General features: G+C 36.3%; 2 protein-coding genes and 2 long non-coding RNA genes across 8 annotated transcripts; 1 reads left to right on the top strand and 3 right to left on the bottom strand.

Annotated features, from left to right (window-relative positions):
• Positions 1-57: 57 nt before the first annotated feature.
• Positions 58-21929, bottom strand: LOC108065184 (uncharacterized). Of its 3 annotated transcripts, XM_070215169.1 has the most exons (4): positions 19817-20102; positions 19631-19714; positions 251-811; positions 58-192 (listed from the first exon to the last, which is right to left on the bottom strand). In XM_070215169.1, the coding sequence occupies exons 1-4, from the start codon at positions 19823-19825 to the stop codon at positions 139-141; spliced, it is 708 nt and encodes a 235-aa protein (XP_070071270.1). In that variant the 5' UTR covers positions 19826-20102; the 3' UTR covers positions 58-138. The 3 variants fall into 3 exon arrangements, with proteins under 3 accessions (XP_070071270.1, XP_070071271.1, XP_044249905.1); XM_070215170.1 differs by lacking the exons at positions 19631-19714; positions 19817-20102 and adding an exon at positions 21792-21929; XM_044393970.2 differs by lacking the exons at positions 19631-19714; positions 19817-20102 and adding an exon at positions 3921-4427 and having other exon boundaries at positions 251-807.
• LOC108065185 (uncharacterized) lies at positions 8508-9323 on the top strand. Its single transcript, XR_011418577.1, has 3 exons — positions 8508-8828; positions 8892-8973; positions 9058-9323. It is a non-coding gene; the product is annotated as an uncharacterized lncRNA (long non-coding RNA).
• LOC123003003 (uncharacterized) lies at positions 9838-11436 on the bottom strand. Of its 3 annotated transcripts, XR_011418575.1 has the most exons (5): positions 11295-11436; positions 11142-11223; positions 10544-11053; positions 10402-10483; positions 9838-10013 (listed from the first exon to the last, which is right to left on the bottom strand). It is a non-coding gene; the product is annotated as an uncharacterized lncRNA (long non-coding RNA). The 3 variants fall into 3 exon arrangements; XR_011418576.1 differs by lacking the exon at positions 10402-10483 and having other exon boundaries at positions 9996-10010; positions 10768-11053; XR_006412345.2 differs by lacking the exon at positions 10402-10483 and having other exon boundaries at positions 9999-10013; positions 10768-11053.
• LOC108065183 (uncharacterized) lies at positions 21695-22486 on the bottom strand. Its single transcript, XM_017153105.3, has 2 exons — positions 22266-22486; positions 21695-22171 (listed from the first exon to the last, which is right to left on the bottom strand). The coding sequence occupies exons 1-2, from the start codon at positions 22336-22338 to the stop codon at positions 21909-21911; spliced, it is 336 nt and encodes a 111-aa protein (XP_017008594.2). The 5' UTR covers positions 22339-22486; the 3' UTR covers positions 21695-21908.
• Between the last annotated feature and the right edge of the window lie 1117 nt (positions 22487-23603).

A 23603-nucleotide genomic window follows, 5' to 3' on the forward strand; every position in this document is an offset into this window, starting at 1 on the left:
TGTAATAAAGTGGGTTATGGGGAAGGTTCAAAAAGGATTCCGTTCTTTCTTAAAACTGTTTTACTAAATTAAAAGCATTGTATATAAAGTATAAATATTTTGGTTTGTATTTTTCTTAAATATTCCGAAGATTTATTTTTACTCAGTAGTTACATACAGATCGATCAACTCTGCATTTGTGGTTCGCAGGAGCTGGAAATAAATACAAAATAATATTATACTTTGAGTAATCTTACTATATCGCACTCACTAATCTTCGGAACCACTTCCACTTAATACGCCTAGTTATAACCAGTTCTAAGGGATCCTCCCGCGACACTCCATTGTGCACTAGAATTTCCACTATAGTAGACACATAGTCCAAATAGAGTTTAATGTATTCCATTGGTGTGTAAAAGTATCGCAGTTTTGGACAGCCCCGAAGCAGTTGGTGAAATTCGTCGGCTTTGATTGGCGGTTCGCAACTTTCATACAATTCTTTAAGATTTCCTCCATTTTTGAGAATAAATCTCAGGACATAGCCTTCGATCTGACATGAGAGGCCATCAATATCCAAATATGTGAGCTCTTGACAGTCTGGCAATTCGGTGCACACTTCGCAGCGAATCAATTTCAATGATTTCAAGCCGCCCCACATTACAGAACAGGGTTCATCGAACGGAATTATTTTTATATTGATCGCACTTAATTCTTTGAGATTACTTAGTGGAGCACAAATCTTTAGTAAGTTGACAGAAGGTTTCCGTAAATAATAGTGATTTTCGATCGTCAGCTTCTCCAGAGCGACCAAATTCTGTATCTGGTAAACTAACTAGAAATTGAATGATGAGGTATATTGTATTATAATATTCTATTTGTATATGAAATTGATGAAGAAATAATTTGTATGTGTAATATGTGTATGTGTAATATGTAATATGAGTGAAACTGAAGAGATTTATTTGTCACCCACAATAGTAATCTATGATTTTAGAGATGGGTTTTTAATTTATAATTTTTGTATATCATGCACGTGCCATAAGAACTATCGCATTATTTCAAGGGAAATTATTTGGTGACCTATTAAAAGGACGAGCTCACCATTTTCGTCAATATCTCCTTTAAATGAAAATTCCTTTAACTGGGTCATTTTGCCCACTGCTTTTAAGATTTCTAGTGGAAAACTTTCTTGTTGATCCAATGCAACCGACATAAAAGTGTTTCTCATTTTTATAAAAAAAGCTTGGATGATCTGACAGTCAGACCTATATGGGCCGTTCTTTTACAAACCGAACAGATTTGGCCAAAAAAAAAATTTCACATTTTTGATTTGCCTGAAACTTTTTTTACACGTACTATTCGGAAAATAAGTAAACACGTGTATCAGGATTTGACCGAAAAAAAATTATTTTCCTAGTTAAAATTTTTTTAAGTGTGCCAAAAATTGTCAAATTTGAAAAAGTACCCTCTCATTGAAAATCTGTATCTCCGGTTATATGAATCCAATTAACTTCATGTCTTTTGCATTAATTCCTCTAAAACCTCTCCTTTTAAAATAAAATTTCTTAAAAAAAAAATTTTTTAATTTCTTATAAAAAATAAAAACAAATTAAGATTTAAAAAAAATTTTTAACCATTGCCCCCACAAAAAAAAATTTTTTTTTTTATTTTAATACTTGCGCCATATTGTTAGTTACAATCGGTTTTTGTAAAAAGTTGGAGCCACTTTTAGTTTTTAAAATATCGAATTTGTTTTAGCAAGGCCTCGGCTTTTTCTATGAAAAAACGTCGCAGCATGTAGATCTACTCTCTCACTCTTATCGGATCCTAATGGAATTTATGTTTCCTCATTGTTTACTAGTCCTTTAACAATTGTTAATGATTAAAAGTTAAGTTTTAAGGTTTTGTGACAATTTCTGAATGACAAAAAGTAAAAAGTCATTTTTTAATCAATTAAAAACTTACAACTATTTATTTAACCGTCTATTTAATAAACAATAATTTTAAATTTATTTTATTTATTATTTTTTTATTTTAAATTTAAACATTTTTAAATATTTATTTTTAAATTTAAAAAAAAATTAATTAAATTTTATAATTTTTTATTTTTAATAAATAAATTTTTTTAAAAACTTAAAAAAACATATCTAAAAATGTTTAATAAAATACATAATAAAAAAAAAAAAAAAAAAAAAATAAATTTAAAATTATAGTTTATTAAATAGACGGTTAAATAAATAGTTGTAAGTTTTTAATTGATTAAAAAATGACTTTTTACTTTTTGTCATTCAGAAATTGTCAAAAAACTTAAAACTTAACTTTTAATCTTTAACAATTGTTAAAGGACTAGTAAACAATGAGAAAACATAAATTCCATTAGGATCCGATAAGAGTGAGAGAGTAGATCTACATGCTGCGACGTTTTTTCATAGAAAAAAGCCGAGGCCTTGCTAAAACAAATTCAATATTTTAAAAACTAAAAGTGGCTCCAACTTTTTGCAAAAACCGATTGTAACTAACAATATGGCGCAAGTATTAAAATAAAAAAAATTTTTTTTTTTTGTGGGGGCAATAGTTAAAATTTTTTTTTAAATCTTAATTTGTTTTTATTTTTAAGAAATTAAAAATTTTTTTTTTTAAGAAATTTTATTTTGAAAGCAGAGGTTTTAGAGGAATTAATGCAAAAGACATGAAGTCAATTGGATTCATATAACCGGAGATACAGATTTTCAATGAGAGGGTACTTTTTCAAATTTGACAATTTGTGGCACACTTAAAAAAATTCTAACTAGGAAAATAATTTTTTTTCGGTCAAATCCTGATACAAGTGTTTACTTATTTTCTGAATAGTACGTGTAAAAAAAGTTTCAGGCAAATCAAAAATGTGAGCCAATAAAAGGTGTTCGGTTTGTAAAAGAACCGCCCATATACACATGTTGATACCGACTTTAGTTTTGGACAGTTCGTCACAGCGGCCTGGGCTATAAGATCGTTCCAGTATAAGCCTGAACCGCCGCCACTAAATAATAATTCCTCGATCGTAGTGCCAACCTCCTTTATAACGAACACCCACAATTCGGCTGTTAGCCTTCTATCGGGAGCAAGTCTTCTGAATTCATTGCGGCAGTGAAAGGCGAATGCTTTTCCGAGCTTTTCATGCGTTTGGGCAAGGCCCACTTTGTATTGCAAGTAGTTAAGGTTTTTGAATATCAGATCGAGGATTTCAAACGGCAAATCGACCATAGTCGGTGGTCCGTCCATTGCAAGCTTTTTCCCCAAGAGCGAAATGCCAACTGTGGCCAAACTCATCGTGTGCAGAGAGGGATGCATTTGCGAGCTCCAAGAGAGGAACACTAAGAAGCTTTTTGTTGCTCTCCGTTTGCAATGCATTGACCTTACCTACTTTATCGTAATTTAAGCATTAATGCTGTATTTCATCACAGCTCAGGAAGTCGTCATAAGATTATCGAGCCTATTCCCAAGGTTCCTCAGGGCCGAACTATTTGAACTGGTGCAAAAAAAGTTTTAAATCCATTATTGAAATATTCAATGTAACTATACTCGCTTCAATTACTGTTTCATTAATTTAAAAAATTGATTTATTTAATATACCAATTTCAGAGAAAGATTTTTACCTTTGATTTACAAATAAAAGACAAGATAAAGTGAATAGTATTATTCAAGCAATAATGAAGTCGTCTTTAAAAAAGAATATTTAGATGTTTTTGTTTTTGGGGGTCGCCGTATAAGATATTAACAGAATTCAATTAAGTAAGAATTCTTTAAACTATGAAATAGTAAGCCTGAATTCCCTTAAGAGTGTGATGATTGTTATGATGAGATAGGCTAGATATATATACTTACATATTTATAAAAATAATTATAATTTATAGAGTCCGGTTGCAGCCGGTATTTAACCCTTAAGCGCTAAAAAGACTCACCGTTTTCGTCCACATATCCCTTAAATGAGAGTGTCTTTAATTGGGTAATTTCGGACACCGCTGTCAAGAATGTAGATGGAAAATGATCCTGTTGATCTAAGGTCACCGATTTCAGGGAGTTTTTCACCTTCATAAGAAAGGCCGGAACACCCTCCCGACCAGACCTATAGAGAACAATTGACACCGTTTTCAGATTGGGACAGTGAGTCGCAACCGCATCGGCTATAGTGTCGTTCCAGGAGTAACCCAAATCCCCGTAGACAAATTCCTCAATTGAGGGGCCGCATTCCTTTATAAGCATCGCCCACATTTTGGGTTTTAATTGCGAACCGGTCGAGAGTCTCCTGAACTTATTGCGGCAGTGAAAGGCAAAAGCTTTTCCGAGCTTCTCGTGCGCTTGAGATAGGTTCACTTTACATTTTAAATAAAAAAGATTTTTGAATACTAGATCGAGGATTTCGAATGGCAAATCGGTAATAGTCCGTGGATTTTCCATCACAAGCTTTTGCCCCGAGAGCGAAATGCAAACTGAGAACTGTGTTAAAACTCAGTGTGTGCTGAGCACAATGCAGTTGGACACTCTGAGAGAGAAAAGTCGGGAAAATTTTGATTGCTCTTTACTGGCAATTTATTGGCCTTATCTTAAAAAACTGTTAGAGCAAGGATTCCATAAATCATAAATTTTTTAGTTTTCTGTTTTAAAAAATTTTTAAAAATTTTTGCAAAATTATATATATATACCTATAGATCTTAAGATGATATTAATGAGAAAAAGAGTCTTTGTAGATTTCATCATTTCATCTAGCACATTCAACGTAAACCTTCATGCATCCTCCGCTTTCCTTCGCTGCACTTTTCCACAGAGAGTGCATTGCAAAATGACGCAAAAAGCTTTTTTTCTGTCCAAAGCTGAGGCGTTCGAACAGAAAGAGAGTGAAGAAATAAGAGTTTTTCACAATTTCAGTTCAGTGCCCCATTATTTTGTTCTAAAAACGAATTTCGGAATTGAGTCAGAATACGAATCTTAAGTTATTAGGTTCTTAAGTGAAATGTTTTATTATATTTCCGGATGTCAGTCGAAAGTTTGAGTTTGTGTCTAGTTAACTTTCGCTGAACATCGTTCCACTTATACCTTTATGTAAGTAGCTTAATTCACCTGATTTAATTACATTGCAAGGATTGTAGTACCGCGTAACTGTTAACTATTTCCGTGTTTTTAAAATATCAGACCGATAACTTCAAAAGTCAAGTCTGATATAGTATGTGGGATTTCACTGCAGAGCTTTTCGCGTAATGCAAGCTCAGAGAATCAGTATTGAGAAGTAACAAAGTAGTTCTTAAGAGATCCAAAGAGTGTAAGTATGTATGTATAAACATAAATGATCCCACATGCGCAATGAGCTGATGAGATAAACTTTTATACATTGTTGCACATGTCCCCATTTTATCATTTACCTCAATTAAAGTTTTGGGAATATTTGTATTTTGAGTTTTTATAAAAAAAATGACATTGTGTTTTAGTAAAACCTCTATTAATCTCAAAACTATATTTTTCCAAACTATTTGTTTATAACCTCAGATTAAAGTTCTACTGGCACATATAGATATCGACGTTCCCACTCCTACACGTATCTTAAGCCATAACCAATTGCGGTTTGGCCTCGAAGCTGACTGCGTTTAATGGCCACTTACTTGGCCAAAACGTTAAGCAAACTCTGCAATACGATATAGATTACAGTAATTGTGCCGCCATAATGCACCAACCCCTTGTGACAACCCCAACCCCTGACATTTAACTGTCGCTTATACCAAACGATGTCTGGGCCCAGACTGTTGGCCTCCTTCTCCAACCAAAACTTTCGCTAATTTGTAACGTTACTGCAGTAAACAAAAAACTGCAGCGGGTTAAGGGTGGAGACAAGGGTTAAGGTACACAGAAAAATATATGATTCCTGATACAGAATTCTAATTCGTATTGTTATTTGTTCAACTATTCTTTTTAACGTATAGCCTTATTTGAAATAAAATAAATTATTAAAATATAAAAATGTATCTGAAAAGCTTCCATATAAATATATGATAAATGTACAATAGCTAACGACTTTTACAAAAGTTGTTCTCAGTGCAGGGCCATGGCGGACACTTTTGATGCCAGTTGCGTGATAAGAGGAACCAGATGAGCCGGTGACGCAATGCAGAGCTGCACGGAGGTCAATAAACCAAGCTTAATGCTGCAGGAACGGCGCAAATTTCACGAAAAAAGGGTTGTTAGCTTTTGCGGGGGATAGCACTTCAGTTTTTAAATACAAAAGCATAAAAAACAGGGGGTGAATTTGTATACAAATTTCAAATTTCTTCCAAGCTGAAAGATATATATGAATAGGTTTCTGGGTTATCACTTTGCAAAAAATCACCTTCAAATACCGCCACTTGGATGTGTTCATAGGGAAAGTAGCTGACGATCACATAAATAATAAATCAAAAATATAGAACTGAAGAAACAATTTTCTCAGTAACTTAAGTTGTTTTAAATATTTTTACATAATAGAGCTGAAATATTGCAATTAAAAGTAATAAAGATTTAACAGAAATACCTAAAAATGCAGTGTTAATGGATGTTTGCTTGAAGAAAAACAGATAATGGGAAATTCACCAAAAACGCTTGGGGAAAAGTTTGTAAAAAAAATTGTTTTGAAATCAAGGGAGTAGCTTTTACCGGAAGAAGTTTGCAGATTTCCCATACCAACATAATAGCTATATTTAACAAAAAGAAACACCTGCTCCCAGTTCCTTTTTTATTTGTCCAGTTTGGCAAATGCAAGTCTTGCCGACTGGTTTCGCTACAGGATAATTGTTCATTCGAGGGCCAAGGGATGCGAACCACCCAACTTTAGCTCAGACCAATTGCAATGAGCAAAAAGGGGTTGTTACATGCATATTGCAACTGGCAACTGTGACTCACCTCACCTAGTTTCCACTGTGGAAATGGAGTGGAAGAGCGGGAAGTTGCACAATAGGCTGGCTGAAGTGTCTTTTGCTACTTGCAACTTTCTCCATTTCTCCGGTATTAGCGCACACTCTCTCCCTCCAGAACTTTCCCTGTGAGGAAGTCGGGCTGAAGAAAACCCGCCCAGCCGGTTCTTGGGTAATCTGTCTAAGCAAATATTGCGAGCCCAGGTGAATGCAACTAGTTTTTCCAGCACTGGGGAAAAATCGCAATGGCAATGACCCAACAGAGTTAGCCTTGAATCTGCTGCAAGTGGAAAACCAGTTGGTGGCATCAGAAGAATAACAAGAAGATTTCCACCAGCTAAGGAAGAAAATGGCAAGTATGTTGGCCTCTGATTTTTCGTATCCCTAAACGTGATCAAAAGCTAAAATTGAGAGAGTTAAAATTATAATTTTGATATAATGCATTATAATAAAGGAAATCAGTATTACTATATTCGTATTCTTCTTCGTATTATATTGGTTAAAGTCTTCTCTGCAATAGATAAGTAAACATCTTTCGACTATAATAACCATGCCCTTGGTCAAGTCCTAAGCGATTGATGCCAGACGAGTTTCGAAATACCTATTAAACTATGCAATATCTGGTTAACATCTTTATGGGGCCCTTGTCTCGGCGCAATGACGCCAAATGAGCTGTCGGCACCGAACAACCACCCACTGACAGAGCTCCCTCGCATTGATAAGACAACTTTTACTTTAGTGAGCGCTGAGCAGCAGAATTTTCTAGTTTTCACTTGTCACACAGACGAGGTGGGAGTCTGAGTGGGGGTCCTATTTTTACTATTTTTCTTTTTCTGGGTGCGGCACTTTCTAATACCCCAGCATTGGTGGAACGAACAGTTCAAATGAGTCAACGGGCGAAAAGGAGCGGGGAGGAGCGAGAAGAAGAAGGAGCCGAGTGCAGCAGGAGCTGGGAACCGAGACTCCTGGGAAAACCTAGTGGTATGGGTAGGTCAACCACCAGACGTTGAACCCAGCACTCACACACACTTGCGCACGCCCACTTCCGTTGAGAGCCAAGAGAGAATCGGAAAGAGAGGGGATTGGAGGATTGGGGATCGCAGGGGTTGGGAGAAAAACACACGAGAAAAGTGTGCAGCACGTGAATGGAGCAGCATGCACAGCTGAAGAGAGAGAGAGACGGAGAGGAAATAAGCAGGGCAATGTCTGCCTTGGTGGGCGAAAGAGAACGCAAGAACGAGAGCTTTGAAGAACGATTTTCAGAATACCCTATATCGTTCAAATCGTGCCCATTTCCGATGTAATCAGAAATTTTAAAATTCAATTTATCAGCGACAATTTAATTGAGTAAACTAAACTTAAAGTACCCGCAAAGCACCTACAAATGCCAGTAGTTTATATAGATATTTTTTTTATTTTTAGGTTTAGTACACACAAAACACATTTTGAATACATATGTTCTTTTGCATACACAAAATACACTGTTGAGCATTTTAAATTTAAAGTAGGGTTATTCCTACTGAAGAGAATTAAGAGTTTAAAATCTACTTTAAATTTAACATGCAAATGAGAAAACGGCAGTTAGAGCTCTATTACCTGATATTTGACAACTCAAACCAAATATATACATCATAGTTCACTATCTCTAAAAAGTACAATTGTACCTCCGGAAAATTTTAACAGTCAATTACGGCAATGTGTCAATGCGACGACCCCGATTTTTGCTGCACAATGTTCTTCGCTATATGGAGCATAGTCATTGGTGCAATTTCCTTGGCAAGCGCACTGCTGAATTTAATAGATACGTGGAGCTATTGGCCAGATTTCGGAAAAGATGCCTTTGAATCGATTAGCGCTGTATTATTGCTAGTTTTGTTGATTGTCAGCATTTTGTATTTTTGTTCTGGGATTTGCATGCTGATGGGAATTAAACGGGTAAGGCGGACTCTCAAATAAAATTTTAAATACCTAGAATATATTTTTTATATGTCAATTTAGCGCTCAAGAAAGCTGTTCGTCTGTGGAAAAGGTCTAAGCTATTTTTTTCCAATTATAACCTTCTATATGGTATTTACAATAGGTAAGAAAAACATTGCAAAAAAACAGTAAATTAAATGCATACTAATTCTTTAATTATTCTTATATTTCTGTTCTTCTGATTTAGTTGTCCACTTCTCGTGCTTGCCGAAAGTATGCAGGTATATGAAGAGAACTTGGTCGTAAATTAGTTCCTTGCAAAATACTTGGAGTACGGCATTACCAGGACGGTTCTCTGATGTATTTCAATATGTGAACGTCAATACAAATCTGTTGTGTATTTAAAATCGAAAGCAGAGGGTCTACTACTACTACCTTTGCCATCAAGTGGAAAATTTTCTTTGACTTTAGAAAAATTGAAGCAAAAGTTTTGGGGCGGTTCGCCGTTGGACCTTAGAAAAGGTCAAAACATGCGCGGATCCACGGGGGGTGATATGGGTGATATATCACCCCCACTCGGGTGAAAGAGGAAAGAAATTTTGGCATTCAAAAAGTATGCAACAAAAAAAAATTTTTGATATCACCCCTAACAACAAAATACTAAATGTTGGGCAGACGGACATGGCTAGATGGACTCGGCTATTGATGCTGATCAAGAATATATGTATATACTTTTGACTGAAATTATAATACCCTCTGCAAGGGTATAATTAATGTTTTGGCATTGTGTAAGTTGTGTAACTTAATGGGGGATAGTTATTGGTGGCTTGGGCATTAGCTCTGCAACCTATAGAATATTTAACTCACTTGAAAGAAAAAGGCATTTCTTGAATAGCATTGTGGGTACTATCATTTATGTGATTTTTTCGCTGGGATTGCCTTGTTAATAGCTTTACCTTAAATATGATTTAATACTTTATTTGATTTTAGTATAGTATGCTTATAATATTTAACAAATCATTATTACATTTACATGGTGAAAAACCTCACAGATCAGTCAGTATTACCGCACTCCATTGAGGGTTACATATAATCTTCGTATCGCTCTTTTAGAGTTTCAAATTCGAAATGCCTTGCAGTAACTTCACCCCCAAGTTTCCTTAATAAGTTTGCATAATTTCTGGACGCACACCAAATGCACTACTAAATAAAGAAAACGGTATTATAAGAATAATTAAACGATGTGAATCAAGTTACAGGTCAAGAAGATATTAGCTCCTTAAAGAAATATAAACATACATATAAGAAATACTTTCATGTATTTTTTTCCCGGAGTTTATATTTAGAACTAATATTCAACCCAACAAAAAGTCGTCCAAAACAAAAAACTTCATATGAAATAAAAAAACATCAAGAAATGTCCAAAACAAAAGCCTTTATAAGAAAAAAAGTCAAGAAATGTTTTTTCATATGATTTTTAGGCTTAGAACGACTTTTTGGGTAGGTTGAATACTATGTTATTATTTTATCGGCAGTTTATGCCGGTTTTTATATCTAATAAATTAAAAATTATAATAATGCAGTTACTTACTTAGTGGAAAAATTAAATACATATTAAACAATGGGAAAACATATGATACAACTTTTCCAAATTTAAATAGCTTCTTCGAAACCTATATAAAATTCAAAGAAAATAATTCTTTGTATTTAAACGTATTATTGTTTGATGTTACCGTAGTTAATGCTATTAACAAGGCAGTCCCAGCGAAAAAATACGTAATGGAGACAATCAAATAAATAATAGTGTACACAATATTATTCACGAAATGCCTTTTCCTTTCAAATGCGTTACATATCCCATAAGTTGCATGAATAATGCACAAGCAACCAATAACTATGCACCATATTGCATAGAACTTCACGTAACAGTAAGATGGAATTTTGTTACACGACTTACACATTTTCCAAATTTTTAATATTTCGCTGTTAATAGTTTTTAGAGTTACATGTGATTGAATACTTCAGTACACTACGATTATACGATTTTTAGGACACTTGCCATTACCAAATTAACCTTTTTTTTCTAGGGTAAATTAAAAAAGTAATAATCCGGGATGACTCTCTGAGTTTGAGTGCCGTTTTCCAAGGATTTTGTGGCTTTGTTCACTACAGCAAGCAACTAATTTACGGCCAAGTTTTCTTCATATACCGGCATAATTTCGGCAAGGACGAGAAATGGACAACTAAATCAGAAGAACATGTGTAAGTATAAGAATAATTAAAGAATTAGTAAATATTATAGTTACAGATATTTTGCGATGTTTTTCTTACCTATTGTAAATATGAACAAGAAGGTATATATTGGGAAAAAATGGCTTAGAACTTTTCCACAAACGAACACCTTTCTTATTCTCTATATTGCCATTTAAAAAATGTCTTAATTAGTATTTTAAATTCATATTTCTGTTTGTAAGTCCGCCTTACGTATACAATGCCCAGCAGCATGCAAATCCCAGCAAAAAGATACAATATACAGACAATTAAATAAAAAAGGCTTAGTAAGCAGATGATCAACGCAATCGAACTTTCTGCGAACATAGGCCAGATGGACCAGGACAATATGACATAATATATTGCACTTAACAAGAAAATGGCACCAATGAATGTGCTCCATATAGCGTAAAACATGGTGCAGCACCAATCCTTATCCTGGACCTGGGTTTCACACATTGTCTTAACTGATAAAAAGTAAGTATAAATTTCCGAATGGTATAGTTACGATTTTTAGAGATAGTGAACTATGATGTAGAAATTTTGTTAAAGATTTAAAATATCAGGTAGAGGTGCTATAAACAATCTTTGTTTTAGCATTACGTTTTTGAATTAATTAGTTGTCAAGCAACTAATATAAAATGCATTAAATATTTGTCTATCCATATATCCAACTAATAGAATACTACCTTAATTGTACAATGTTTTTGCATCTTGCCAACAACCTGCACCCAAAAAAAACTCGATATGAATCGTAGGTCAATTTGACCTTTTTTAAGATCATTTTTAACTTGATATGGGGCCAGGTAAATGTGATATGTTCGAAATGTAAAAAATCTTATTTCTGACCAAAACGTACACTAGTGCGAGCGAGAAAACATGCTTGAAGTACGTCAGTTCGAATTTCGAATCAGTCTTTCTCCCTTCCACTCATGTCATTTTGCTCGCCATATTGATTCTTGCGCTCTTTTTCGAAGTTAGAGAATCTCCGAGAGAGAGAATTCGGCAAAATGATATTATTTAATGTAAATTTATGAATATTTCAGGTAAAAACGATATGAGTAGGAATAACCAGAAAATTACCTGGACTTATCGATTTTACGGCGACGTGCTTTTTTTTGTGTGTGTCTGTTCGTTAACTAATTATATTTAAGAATTTATTTGCAATTTAAGCTTTTGTTGGTTGGAAAACTTCCCTGAAGAAAGAGTATTCGAAGAACTGGGGGAACTCAATAACATCGTCCGTTGCCTAGCGTCGTCTCATCGTCGCATTTCGCAATTCGCATTGTGCGCTAGTTTAGTGGGTTGAGTGACACAGACACAGTTTGCGGCTAGAGCAAGAGGGTGAAGGTGCGGGAGCGGGAGAGGGAATGGAAAAGGAGAGACGGTAACGAACAAGTTTTCAGTGGCGGAGTTGGAGGCTCTGTTGCGATTTTGTAATCGCAAGCCAAGTGTCGTTACAGGGTTGCCATATGATTTAAATCCTACACTCATGGAAAATGTACGGTAAAATCGCCCCAAAATTAAGGAAATTTGATTGTTATAAAAAATTAAAGCAACTAACTTCTTTGAGAAAATGTTATTGGAAATTAAATAAATAAGTTAAGTAACAAAAATTGCAAAAAAAAATATTGAGCTTAATAAGTATGCAATGGCAAGTGTGTAGGAAATAAAAATAAGCTTAATCTGCGGTATCCAATGAAATTTAGATACACAACTATAATATCTAAAGACATTTTAGAATTTCTTAGACGATGTCGTTTAAAAGTATACACTTATACACGACTATCAGATACCCGTTACTCAGCTAAGGGAAGTGCGAGGGAGACGGACATATGCATGCGGGAAAGCGTCACACATTAAGTATACGTAATACTTTGAAGAATTATCTCAAAATATTGCTGCAATAAATTCAGAAAAGAAATCTCTTCAAGCCAAAGACGGTTGGTTTAGTGCATTGATGTACGTGATATCCAAGATTTTGGTTGAAAACTATTTCAGTATATTCTCTCAAATATAAAAATGAATTCCCTTTCAAAAAAAGAAACACTACTTTTGATTTCTTTGAATTTTGTACTATCTGGCAACTTCTTTACCCATTTAACCCATGCCTTGTGAAAAGCTTGGGAAAGGGTAAGGCTGGCGAAAGCGTGCACGTAGAAAACAAAAATGCCAAGCGAAAAAGAAAAACTCCCCAAACGAGCACTGCAGTTCTCCAGATCCCTCTCTCTCTCGCTCTCTCTCCCTCTCCCGTTGCCGTCTCTTTTCATCGCCGTCTCCATTTCCATCGCCATCCGCCCATTCCAGAACAGAGCTCCCAACTCCCCGTTCAAGTTGTAGTATGTTTTCGGGATGTGGAGTATACCACTAGGATGGATGGATAGCTCACACAGATACGGGGCTTTTCCTGCCTCTGTGTGAGTACCTCTGCGAGTGTGCGTGTGAGACGAAGCGAATCGAGTCGAGAGTAGAGTAGGACAAAAGGGAGACACAATTTTGGTAGCAATGACCTTCACCGCGTTGTTCAAGTTGTCGTGCTTGTTGTTGCTGCTGCAGCTCAAACACACACACACACACCCACTGAAACGTATATATGTATGGACACACCGACAGGAAAAGCAAATGCAGATAAAGAGAGCGATAGAGAGCGAGGAAGGCACAATGAATGATGCATGAGTGCAGATGGTTGTGGATTGTTTTGCTGTGCGAAAAAGGGGGAGGTGGTTAGCTCGCTATTTTAGCCGCTAGGTGGCTCATTCGCCCTTCCCCCTCTTCAGAGCACGTTAAAAAAAAGTATTTATTTTTTTATTTATTTTTTAGATTTTTACATTACGTAAAGCTTGCAAATTAATTACTAATCTTAAGCCATACTCAAAATGATTTTACAAACATTTATAAATAAATTTAAAAACAATTTATTCCGATATTAATATACAATTTATACTTCTTATTTGAAATACATATACATATATCTATAATTCAATTTATTTAAACTATTTGGTTTTTAAAAAAGGGATCACTCTATTTTATTACTTTCTAATTTTCAAGATATAAAATTGTGCAACTTACTTCTAAAATTTCTTGTTTCAAAATGTAATTGATAAGTCGATGATGAAGGGAATCTAAATGCTACTTAGTCTCTAATTTTTTACAGTAAAAAAAAATTATATAAAATTGAATTAATTAATTTTATTAATAATAAGACGAATAGTCCCAAAGCAAACATATTTTTTCTGTGCACTTTCTACCCACCCAACTCGAATTGGCCGCTTTTCCCGCTCGCTTTTCACTGCACAAATTAAACGTACAAAAGATAAAAGTGCTTTGTGCTGCCATTGGAAATGGAGTTCTGTGGAAAACGACGATCTGGGGGGAGTGGTGGGTCTTTTGGGGGCTGGGGGCGGAAGGTGGTGAACCTAGCGTAAACTTGACACTGACGTTATATGCACTCCACCCGCCCGCTCCACTTTGCCACTCTTTTGGCCCCAGGGTGCGGACCGTCGTTTTTGTTTTCCTTCTCTTCTTTCATTCGAGTCTTGCCTCTATTATTCTTTTTTCTGCATTTTATTATTTTTTATTTTTTTTTGTGAAAATTGCTCAAGTGCGACGCAGACATGGTGGGAGGCTCAGGGGAGGGGATTGGCATGGAGTTTGTGGGCTGGTTGGGTGTTTAACTTTTGGTATCATTGACCTGGAGTTCTGGGGAGTCACAAGCAGACAAAAAGAACCTTTCCCACTTTTCTTTGTGGGTGAAAAAATGGGGAAAGGGGGTGGAGTTGGAGTTCGAGTCGAACGGTTAGTCATTGTCGACGCCATTTTGGAAAATTTGTCGCAAGTGCATACAAATGCATAAACATACAGGCACATGGCCAAAAGGGATGTACATATATCTTTATGTAAACATACATATTTGCCGTTGAGCTTTATATTTCCCCCACTTTACAATAGGTTAGTCTGTTATTGTTCTGTCTGTGAGGATTAAAATTGGTCCGTGTGTGCTCTTCGTATATATTTCCACATATATATAAAAGTACGACGAGTATGTATGGCAAAAAGTTTTCGCTTTTCGTTGATTTTCATTTTAATTGTGGTGTCCCTTTTTATTTTAATTTACTTTTTTTTAGTTTACTCATCAGTTAGTTAAACTGTCACATGGTGTAGTTGGGGGGAAAGTGCTGAAGAGAAAAACTGGTGGGATGGAAATACCCGAAGTCAAATTAGGGACAATGTGGATAGGATATTTAAGGGGCTTGTTGGATAGCATAAAATGATTCATTAATATGTCTCATCATATTATGAATTTAAGATATAAATAAAAACTATATAAACTAAGATAGTTAGCTGAAACTATATTCTACGAAGGACCTTTCCAAAGTTTCAATTTTGTTTCAATATTCTGTATTTTAGCTTTTGTATTTTTTCCGAATTAAAGAAGAAACTCTAAGCAAAAGTATTCTGAAAAAATTAAGCGATTTAAGATTCCCCATGAAGATTTCCACACTGCCTTCGCCGCGTTGAGTCCATTTAGTTCTTCAAATAGCAATTGGAAAATTCCCAGTTCATCTGCAATTCACTCATTTGCAATTCAAACTTGTTTCCACAGTTACTGCTATCCGAGTGCAAATCTCAGCTGTCCATTATCGTTGGGCATCTGTCCCCCATTCCACCCCACCGGTACCTTGGCCAGCAGATATCAGATGAGTGCCCAGATGGGGTGCCAGCAAATGGAGCACTCAATGGACTAGGCCAATTAAAAATCCAGTTCAAGCTCAGCCAGTGCAGCGTCATCATCATGGACATCATGGGCCTGGGCCTTCCGATGGTCGGGTCTGCAAACAGAAAGGCCACGGGTGCGTCTTAGTCACACAATAGAAGCCTGCCAGTGCATAAAGCAAATCACAAATGGTTTTCAGTGCAGGTCTACAGTAAAAGCGTTACAGGGGTGTATTCAAAAAGGTTAAATAATTTTAAAGAACAAATTAATGAACTATATTTTACTGGAAGGCATTTAACTTAATGATTAGTTTTGGCTATAAATAAATTTATGCGTTTTTAGAAACTTTTAACTGTTAACTAAAAATGGTATTTTATTTTTTTAAATTAGTTTTTGTTTTACAAATATTATCCTAACTACAAAAATAAACTATATTTTACTTTTATGGTATAAACAATTATTTTAATTAATGTACCATTATTTTTTATATAGAATATACATAAGTTAAATATTCAAATTACGAAGTTTTATAATTTATTTTCTCTAGCGAATGCTACTTTCTAATCTCCCTGTACCTGTGCACCCAGAGCCAGCTACCTCCCCTCTTTAGCTCCCTCAACCCGAGGTTGATGAATGCCAGACCAGTTCGGATCAGGGGGAGGCATGTAGGGAGAGTCGGAGAGGGGCTTTCAAGGTGGCGGTGCAGGAAGCCGCTGCAAGAAGCACCGAGAATGCCATGGCCAATGCCATCGTGGCGCAGTGTCAGTGTCAATGCCAGCAGAGCCGACCTGAAACTGGGTGAGAGTGTGGGAGGGGAACCGGAGAACCATATAGCCGGGCAACTGGAGAACTGGAGAACAAGAGACTCCGAGAGTCGGAGGAGCGGAGTGGGAAGTCGCCTCGGCGCTGTGGAATGCAAAAAAAGTTGCAGCCACGATTCCAGCGATTATAACATCGGCTAGCGACTCGAGAGGCCATTAGCCCGAGTGCTAGGCCCATGGCCCATGGCATCGGCATCTAAGGAGGAGAAGACTCCCAGCCAGAGAGAACTCTACGGTAACTCTCTCTCGAGTGCCCGCATCCAAATCTCGGCTTTTCTCTAGTGACGACGCCTGCGCTTATCGGATGATTGGTTGACTGGTGCTTGGAAGCATCCAAGGTGGTGTTATTAGTGAGAATTTGGGGCCAGGAAAGTGAATCTAAAGTAGACAAGGCTATGATAAAGGGATCTTATCATATAAGGCGGAAGCGATCATTCATTTGATTTGAATATGTTCTATTTTAGAAAAACGTTAAATAGTTTTGTTATACAACAAATAATGTTATTATTATAGTCATAAAAAGATAAAGGGATTTTTCCTCATCCGTTTATTTAATTTAAAGAGGGATTAAACCTTGAAAACGTATGGGAAAACAAAATTAAAAGCAAACTTTAAATTTAACATACCAACGAGAAAACGATCCTTACTCTTACAATTTTTAACAAATCAGAATTGTAATCAGTATTTTGATTTAATAAACTAAAAATATTTGGGAATACTTTATTAATTTTAAAATATGAAATTTTGGATTGCCTTCCATTGGGTAAAGGTGGAACAAGAATTGAGGGAAGTGAAACCAAAGCGTTTGTCTTGAAGCTTGTTGATTGAAAACTTACCCACAAATTATGCACTAGCGAAAAACGTGTTTGGCTCACAGATCTGGGCATTAAGTCAACTGGACTGACTTGGGCTCGGAATCCGGGAACTGGGAACTGGGCACCGAGAACTGAGAACTGAGAACTGGGAACTGCGATTGGGAACCGCGCTCAACGTTCGTCGACCTTGCAACTCGTTCTGCACATTATGCTTATTTATTTTTGTTTTTCCAGCGATAGGTAAAGGCAAGGCCCATTAGTAAATGTGGGAAGGAGCACTCGTTGGTCGATGGCAATACACTTTGTTCAGATAGCATCGTCGCCGGTCGGCCTGATGGTCATTGAACCGCCAACCGGACAAGTACTTTTTATTTAACCCCCGAACAACCGGAGGCGGAAAACTCCAATGCCCGAAAATACATATCCTGGTGCCATAAGTCGCAGTAGATTTCCCTTTCTACTGCTGTCTGGCCTCTGTGTTCTCGACTCTTCGGTACAGTTTGCCCCGTCGTCGCATATATTTCTGCTGGCAGTCTGCCTGTAACTTCCAGCTCTATGCCCCAAACTCCTACGTTGAATATAACTCTGGTTTCTGCTGCTCCACTACCCCAAAGCTTCGAAAAGGAAATATTTTTCACAGTCGTTATGTTGGTGCTGGTCGGGAAAAGGAAGGGATCTGCCATCGAGCTGCTCTGCGCAGTTATTCTAACTGAAAATCAAATACATACTTGACTTGGCAAGCATTTTTTAGGGGTATTAAATATTTTTAAGCATTTATTATTTTTTGTATCTAAATTATTTTATAAATAGAATATAAACTTCATAAGAGATAATAAAAATAAAAATGTATTTTTAAGTTTTTTTAAATTAGCATAAGATTACCATATTATTTAAAAGTATTGCTTACCACACAAGTCAATCGTCTAGGCATATATGGAAATTAATTGGTATAACAAAAAACAGTCTTAAGATTCTAAGTCATATACAACATAATTATTATATATTCAAGAACATTAAGTATTATTTTAATTGAATTATACTTTCGGTTTAAATTGTTGAATTCATTAAATTAATACTGCCGAAATTTATGTGGTACATAATATATAAGTTCCTTAAAAATTGCTCCGAAAACTAAACAACTATTATTACGTTTTTCAAAACTTTGATATAAGTTTAGCTTAGCCTAAGATAATATCTTCTAACTTAGCCTCCTTAATAAAATCTATCAACATTAGCTGACAGAAAATTGGTTTATCAAAGCGCAATCAGATTTATGGCGCTGTTTACTGAAAACCCAGAACCCTGGTCATATGCTGACTATTCACAAAACTCGAAAAAAGGCACCAGACGATGAATTGCAGTCCACAGCTGCTGTCCTGCCCAACTCCAATTCCTTAAAAACGAGAAGGAGAGGGTTAGAGTAGGACAGAGAGAAGGAGAGAGAGCGAAAAAACCGAAAAAGCCTTTCGTCGTTTTTAGCTGGCACGAACAGATCAATGACCTGCATTTCACAGCCGGAGACACAATTCAATCGATAAAAGTGAAGAGTTGGGGCACCGGCTCACACAGACACTGCACACACACACACACACATACGCGCACACTGACACAGCGAGGAAAAAACAACATGGCGAACGTGAAATATGCAAGCTTCCTGCAGGAAAAGCCAAAATGGCAGACAGCATGCGGCGAACGTGACGCAGTGCAGAAGGGGGTCGAAAAGGGAGAAATGGGCGGCTGATGGGGTCAGAGGTGATGGTGGCGCTCCAGGGGTGGCTGCAGCCGCAACGGAACTTTCTAAAATTTCTAGAACAGCAGCCAACAGGAAGGACGCAAAAATGTGGAGCGAGAGTGAAGCTCGAATATTTTATTCCATTCAATCAAATCGAGCAAGCCAGGGGCCAAAAAGGCTGATTAAAAATTCAGCAAATGGGGGGAAAACCACTATTCTGGCCAGCACACAGCAGAGTTCCCAGACAGACACCGCCGAATGCATTGGAGCGTTAAATAAAATAGCAACAAACATATTCATATTGCGAACAACCCCACAACAAACACTCAATCCATCGACTGTTGTCTGAGCCACCGTCCTCGAACACCCCCGAAATCCCCATAGTTCCCATCAAACTGACCAAAATGTAGACAAAGGTAGTGCCCAAAAGTTGTCAACTTTTCTTGGGGGCTTATCGAGGAACTTACCGCCTGTCTGAGAGCTTTTCGGGGTTGTTGCTGGCGAAACGGGAAATTAATGATATTTTTGGACATGCACTTGACTATTTCAATCTGGAACAGCACAAAAGTCAAGGGTTAGAAGGGAAAAATTATGAAAAATTATGTTATTTAACTGTCTTAAACCACGTTTCCTTAAAAAATAATTTAACTTACACGGGTCATTCTCCTTTGCGTTTTCTTAACTGTTAATCGGATTATATCCAATGAAAATAGACAGACAAATCACAATACAAAGGCAAATTAAATACACAATTAGGAATCCAAAGGTAAGGTAAACACAGGCAACCAAAAGAATCAACATTTTCACAACTGGTATGAAATTTTCATTGAAGAGAGATCTTCACCGGATAGTTAAGCACGAAAAGAAATTCAAGAATTTTGATTTGTATATACGGACAGCATCATTTTATTTTAATTTAATATTTATTTTGACAATTGACATTTGGTCAATACTATCGATAAACATAATACAATTTTGAAAAGGTGCACATTTTGGTATGTTGTTGAAATATAAAAGAATAAAAATAACCCTTATAATCTGAGGTGATTTTAGTTAAGTTTTGCATATTTTCCGTCTCTTCGTTATTTTTTTTGGCAGTAACGATTATATACAGCAGTATATTCCAAGACATTTTGTTGTATTTAAAGCCGAAAAAAATTCTTTAAACCTTAAAATCTGATTTTAGCTTGGATGGTGACTTTTAACTAGCCAAACACATGGCTTGAAATTTTTTTGGCGAGTCATATTAGCCCAGACTTATCTTAAAGTAAGCCTAATCTTTTATTTTCTTCAGTACCATAAAAAAAATGATGATATGTTATTTTTATTAAAATCAAATGTTAACGAAACACAATGGGAAACAAACTTGTTCATTTAATAATATTTGGCTTACGAATAGAGAAAGTGTATTTTTAATGCTATTTATATGATCATGGCTGTATAACCATACTGTAAAAATGTAATTGTTGATCAGATATCAGAGGAAAATACAAAGTACACATTTGACTTATTGATAAAATAACTTTTCAGGAGTCACTATCTAAATTCAAAGTTGCAAATATAATTACATGAAGTTAGGTTATCGAAATTGCTTGCGCACAATACTATTAATTGTAATTCCCGAATATTCATCATACCACCCGTGGACCCAGGAGGTATGGCAAGTCAATTAGCCTTACTAACACACTCCCACGCCACATTTTTTTCGGCTTCTGCCCGTTGTTGTTGTTGTTGATTTTGATGTTGCTTCTCGAGTTGCGCTCTGAAATGAAAACTGCAGCGAAAGTCAGGGCATGGAAAAAAGCGAAATTTTTTGCAGTCATCCCGAAAAGTGCAGCCCTGCAAAATTGTAGTCATCCTGGCTCTCTCCGAGGGACTCTCCACAGGAGTGTCGCTCCCTGTCCCTCTCACTCCCACTGTGCATCGCTCCATCTCTGTCACTTGCAGACACAGACAGTGGGAGTGTGGGATTTTCAGGGGGAGTTCAGTTCAGTTTTGGGGAGTTGCCCCGGAGTTTGGGATTCTACTGTCTGGGCAACACCTCCCTCCTACTCCCAGGCCCAAAAACTCAGTTTTGAACTCCACCCGCAGAGTTGCCATGACAACCAACCGATATTCCAGAGTCCAGACTGGGTGTTGCCAAATCCCGGCACTGAAAACACGAGCAAAATATCCAACTTCTCCCCCGATGCGCAATGGGTCAGTGTACAATTATTTTGTCAAATAAAAAAATCGGTGAAGAGTAGGTTATGATGGGGGTTATTGGTGATTATTCAATATTGGAGTGGTTAAATGGAATTTAATTTATTACTAAACATATGATATGATTAGCAATTTAAATTTGTGAAATAGTTTTACAGCGCAAGTATTATCTTTGTAAGTTGTCCCAAAACATTTGCTATCACAGTGGTAAGGTGTAACAAATATAACAGAAACTTTGGAACGAAATTAAAGCCGTACCATTTTACAAAAAATAAATAGCCCTAATTTATTAGATAAGTTTAAGTCAAAAGTTTTTAAGGAATTTTATTCATTTCTAACGTAAGTTCATGCTTTTTTCACATATGAATTTTTTTCGTAAAATATTTAATAGATTGGAACTTGGTTATTTTGTATTTTAAAACTTACTTTATTAATCGTTTTGGGTTTCATTCTTTAAATTTGCCTCTTCAATTCAACAAAAGACAACAACATCATAGAAACACTCGCAAAATATCGAAAAATAAATACCATTTTCGGTTTGGATTATGGCTTTTGCAGCCCTGGTGCTACTGGTGGTATTATTCCGAAGTAGCCATTACCCATATAGATCTGAGGTTCATCGGGTCCACTGCCGTCCGGATTGGTCTGCCAAGTGATCGTGAGACACGGCTCCGCAGCACTGGGAGCCTTGGGTATTGTGATGTGGTAGTTCTTGGCGTCTTCTGCTCTTATATTATGTTTAATTAAGATAACGGGGTGAACTGGAGACGTTTGTTGAAAAGCCACTTGTTGTTGATTTGGATTCACTAAAAATTTGACACAATTATAATATTAATTGGCTCGTGAAAATATATCCAATTCTTAAATAGGCTTTAGTTTCCGCATTTAATTTCGACTTACATGGCTGGCTCCACGCGCAGGCAATCAGCAGCGGATAGAAAGCCAGAAACTTGTGCAACGCCTCTGATTTCATAATTTATTTATATGCGGTCTTTGTGGAAATATAAACAAATACTGTTGTTGTCTGGCTTCCTATACTAGATGCAGCAGTTCTGAATTATCTTTCGATGACGACGACCCGTCCTCACTCCAAGCAGACTCAGCTCAAACTGTTCGAAATGTCAGAGAAGCTCGGTATTTTGAGCTCTCCCGCCCCTCCCTACTCGCGATCTCAACCTGGTATTCACTGGGTTTACTTATCAAAATTTTCCTGAATGAACCAAATCTATTTGTAAACAAAGCTGAGCGCAGTAGCATCGATCCCAGATTGTGAATCGGGAGATAATGAATTTCATACGCCTCTGAGAACAAAAGAAAAGTCTCTGCAGCCGCTTTTAAAAGTTCATATACTGAACAATTTTTTTTTTACTAATTTATAATGCCACTTGCATTTTTTTTGTAACTTAAGCTCAGTATATATAACTATCCAATTGTTTTTAGGACAGTAATACTGAGCCATACTAAAAGATAGGTAATAATTGGGATAAATCTGCAATTTTCAGGAGTGTTACAAGAATCTAAAACCAGCATACATATATGTAAATATTAAGAACAAGAGAGAACGCTATAGTTGGGTTAGTGTCCCGACTATCTAATACCCGTCACTCGGCTAAAGGGAGTGCGAGGGAGACAGATATATAAACAATTTTGATTGCGTATAACTTTTTAATGAATGGTCCGATTTAAAAAATGTCTTCTACATTTCGATAGGTATAAATATACAAAAAAAAAATTGCATTTATACTTCTCGGAAATCTTCAAAGATGTGGGCGCAGGACCCATTTTAAAATCGTTAGTGGGCGATTGTGGGCGTAACGCGTAACGGGTATATAAAATTTAAAATATAACCAAAAATGCAAGAATTTTTTCGAACTCAAGGACATAGATGGTTATAAATAACTCAACAATATTTAGCAAAAACTCGCAAATAACTGTTGACCGATTCGTGCGGTCTTCAAATAAATGTTTTTCTCTGAGACTTTGGACTGCCTTTTTATACCCTTGCAGAGGGTATTATGATTTCAGTCAGAAGTTTGCAACGCAGTGAAGGAGACGTTTCCGACCCCATAAAGTATATATATTCTTGATCAGCATCACTAGACGAGTCGATCTAGCCATGTCCGTCTGTCCGTCTGTCCGTCTGTCCGTCCGTTTCTACGCAAACTAGTCTCTCAGTTTTAAAGCTATCGGGATGAAACTTTCGTAAAAGTCGTATTTCTATTGCAGGTAGTATATATG

Source organism: Drosophila takahashii, chromosome 3L, assembly GCF_030179915.1.
Source record: "Drosophila takahashii strain IR98-3 E-12201 chromosome 3L, DtakHiC1v2, whole genome shotgun sequence".
Lineage (NCBI taxonomy): Eukaryota > Metazoa > Arthropoda > Insecta > Diptera > Drosophilidae > Drosophila > Drosophila takahashii.

Bases quoted from the DNA above. Each gene is read 5' to 3' on its own strand.
- LOC108065184 (XM_044393970.2), bottom strand. From the start codon at position 4,416: ATGGAAAATCCACGGACTATTACCGATTTGCCATTCGAAATCCTCGAT. The intron at 808-3,920 runs GTGAGTCTTTTT...ATTTCTAGTTAG, and splicing joins GGGATATGTGGACGAAAACG to TTTACCAGATACAGAATTTG. The intron at 193-250 runs GTGAGTGCGATA...ATTTATTTCCAG, and splicing joins GGAAGTGGTTCCGAAGATTA to CTCCTGCGAACCACAAATGC.
- LOC108065183 (XM_017153105.3), bottom strand. From the start codon at position 22,338: ATGAAATCAGAGGCGTTGCACAAGTTTCTGGCTTTCTATCCGCTGCTG. The intron at 22,172-22,265 runs GTAAGTCGAAAT...TCAAATTTTTAG, and splicing joins CTGCGCGTGGAGCCAGCCAT to TGAATCCAAATCAACAACAA.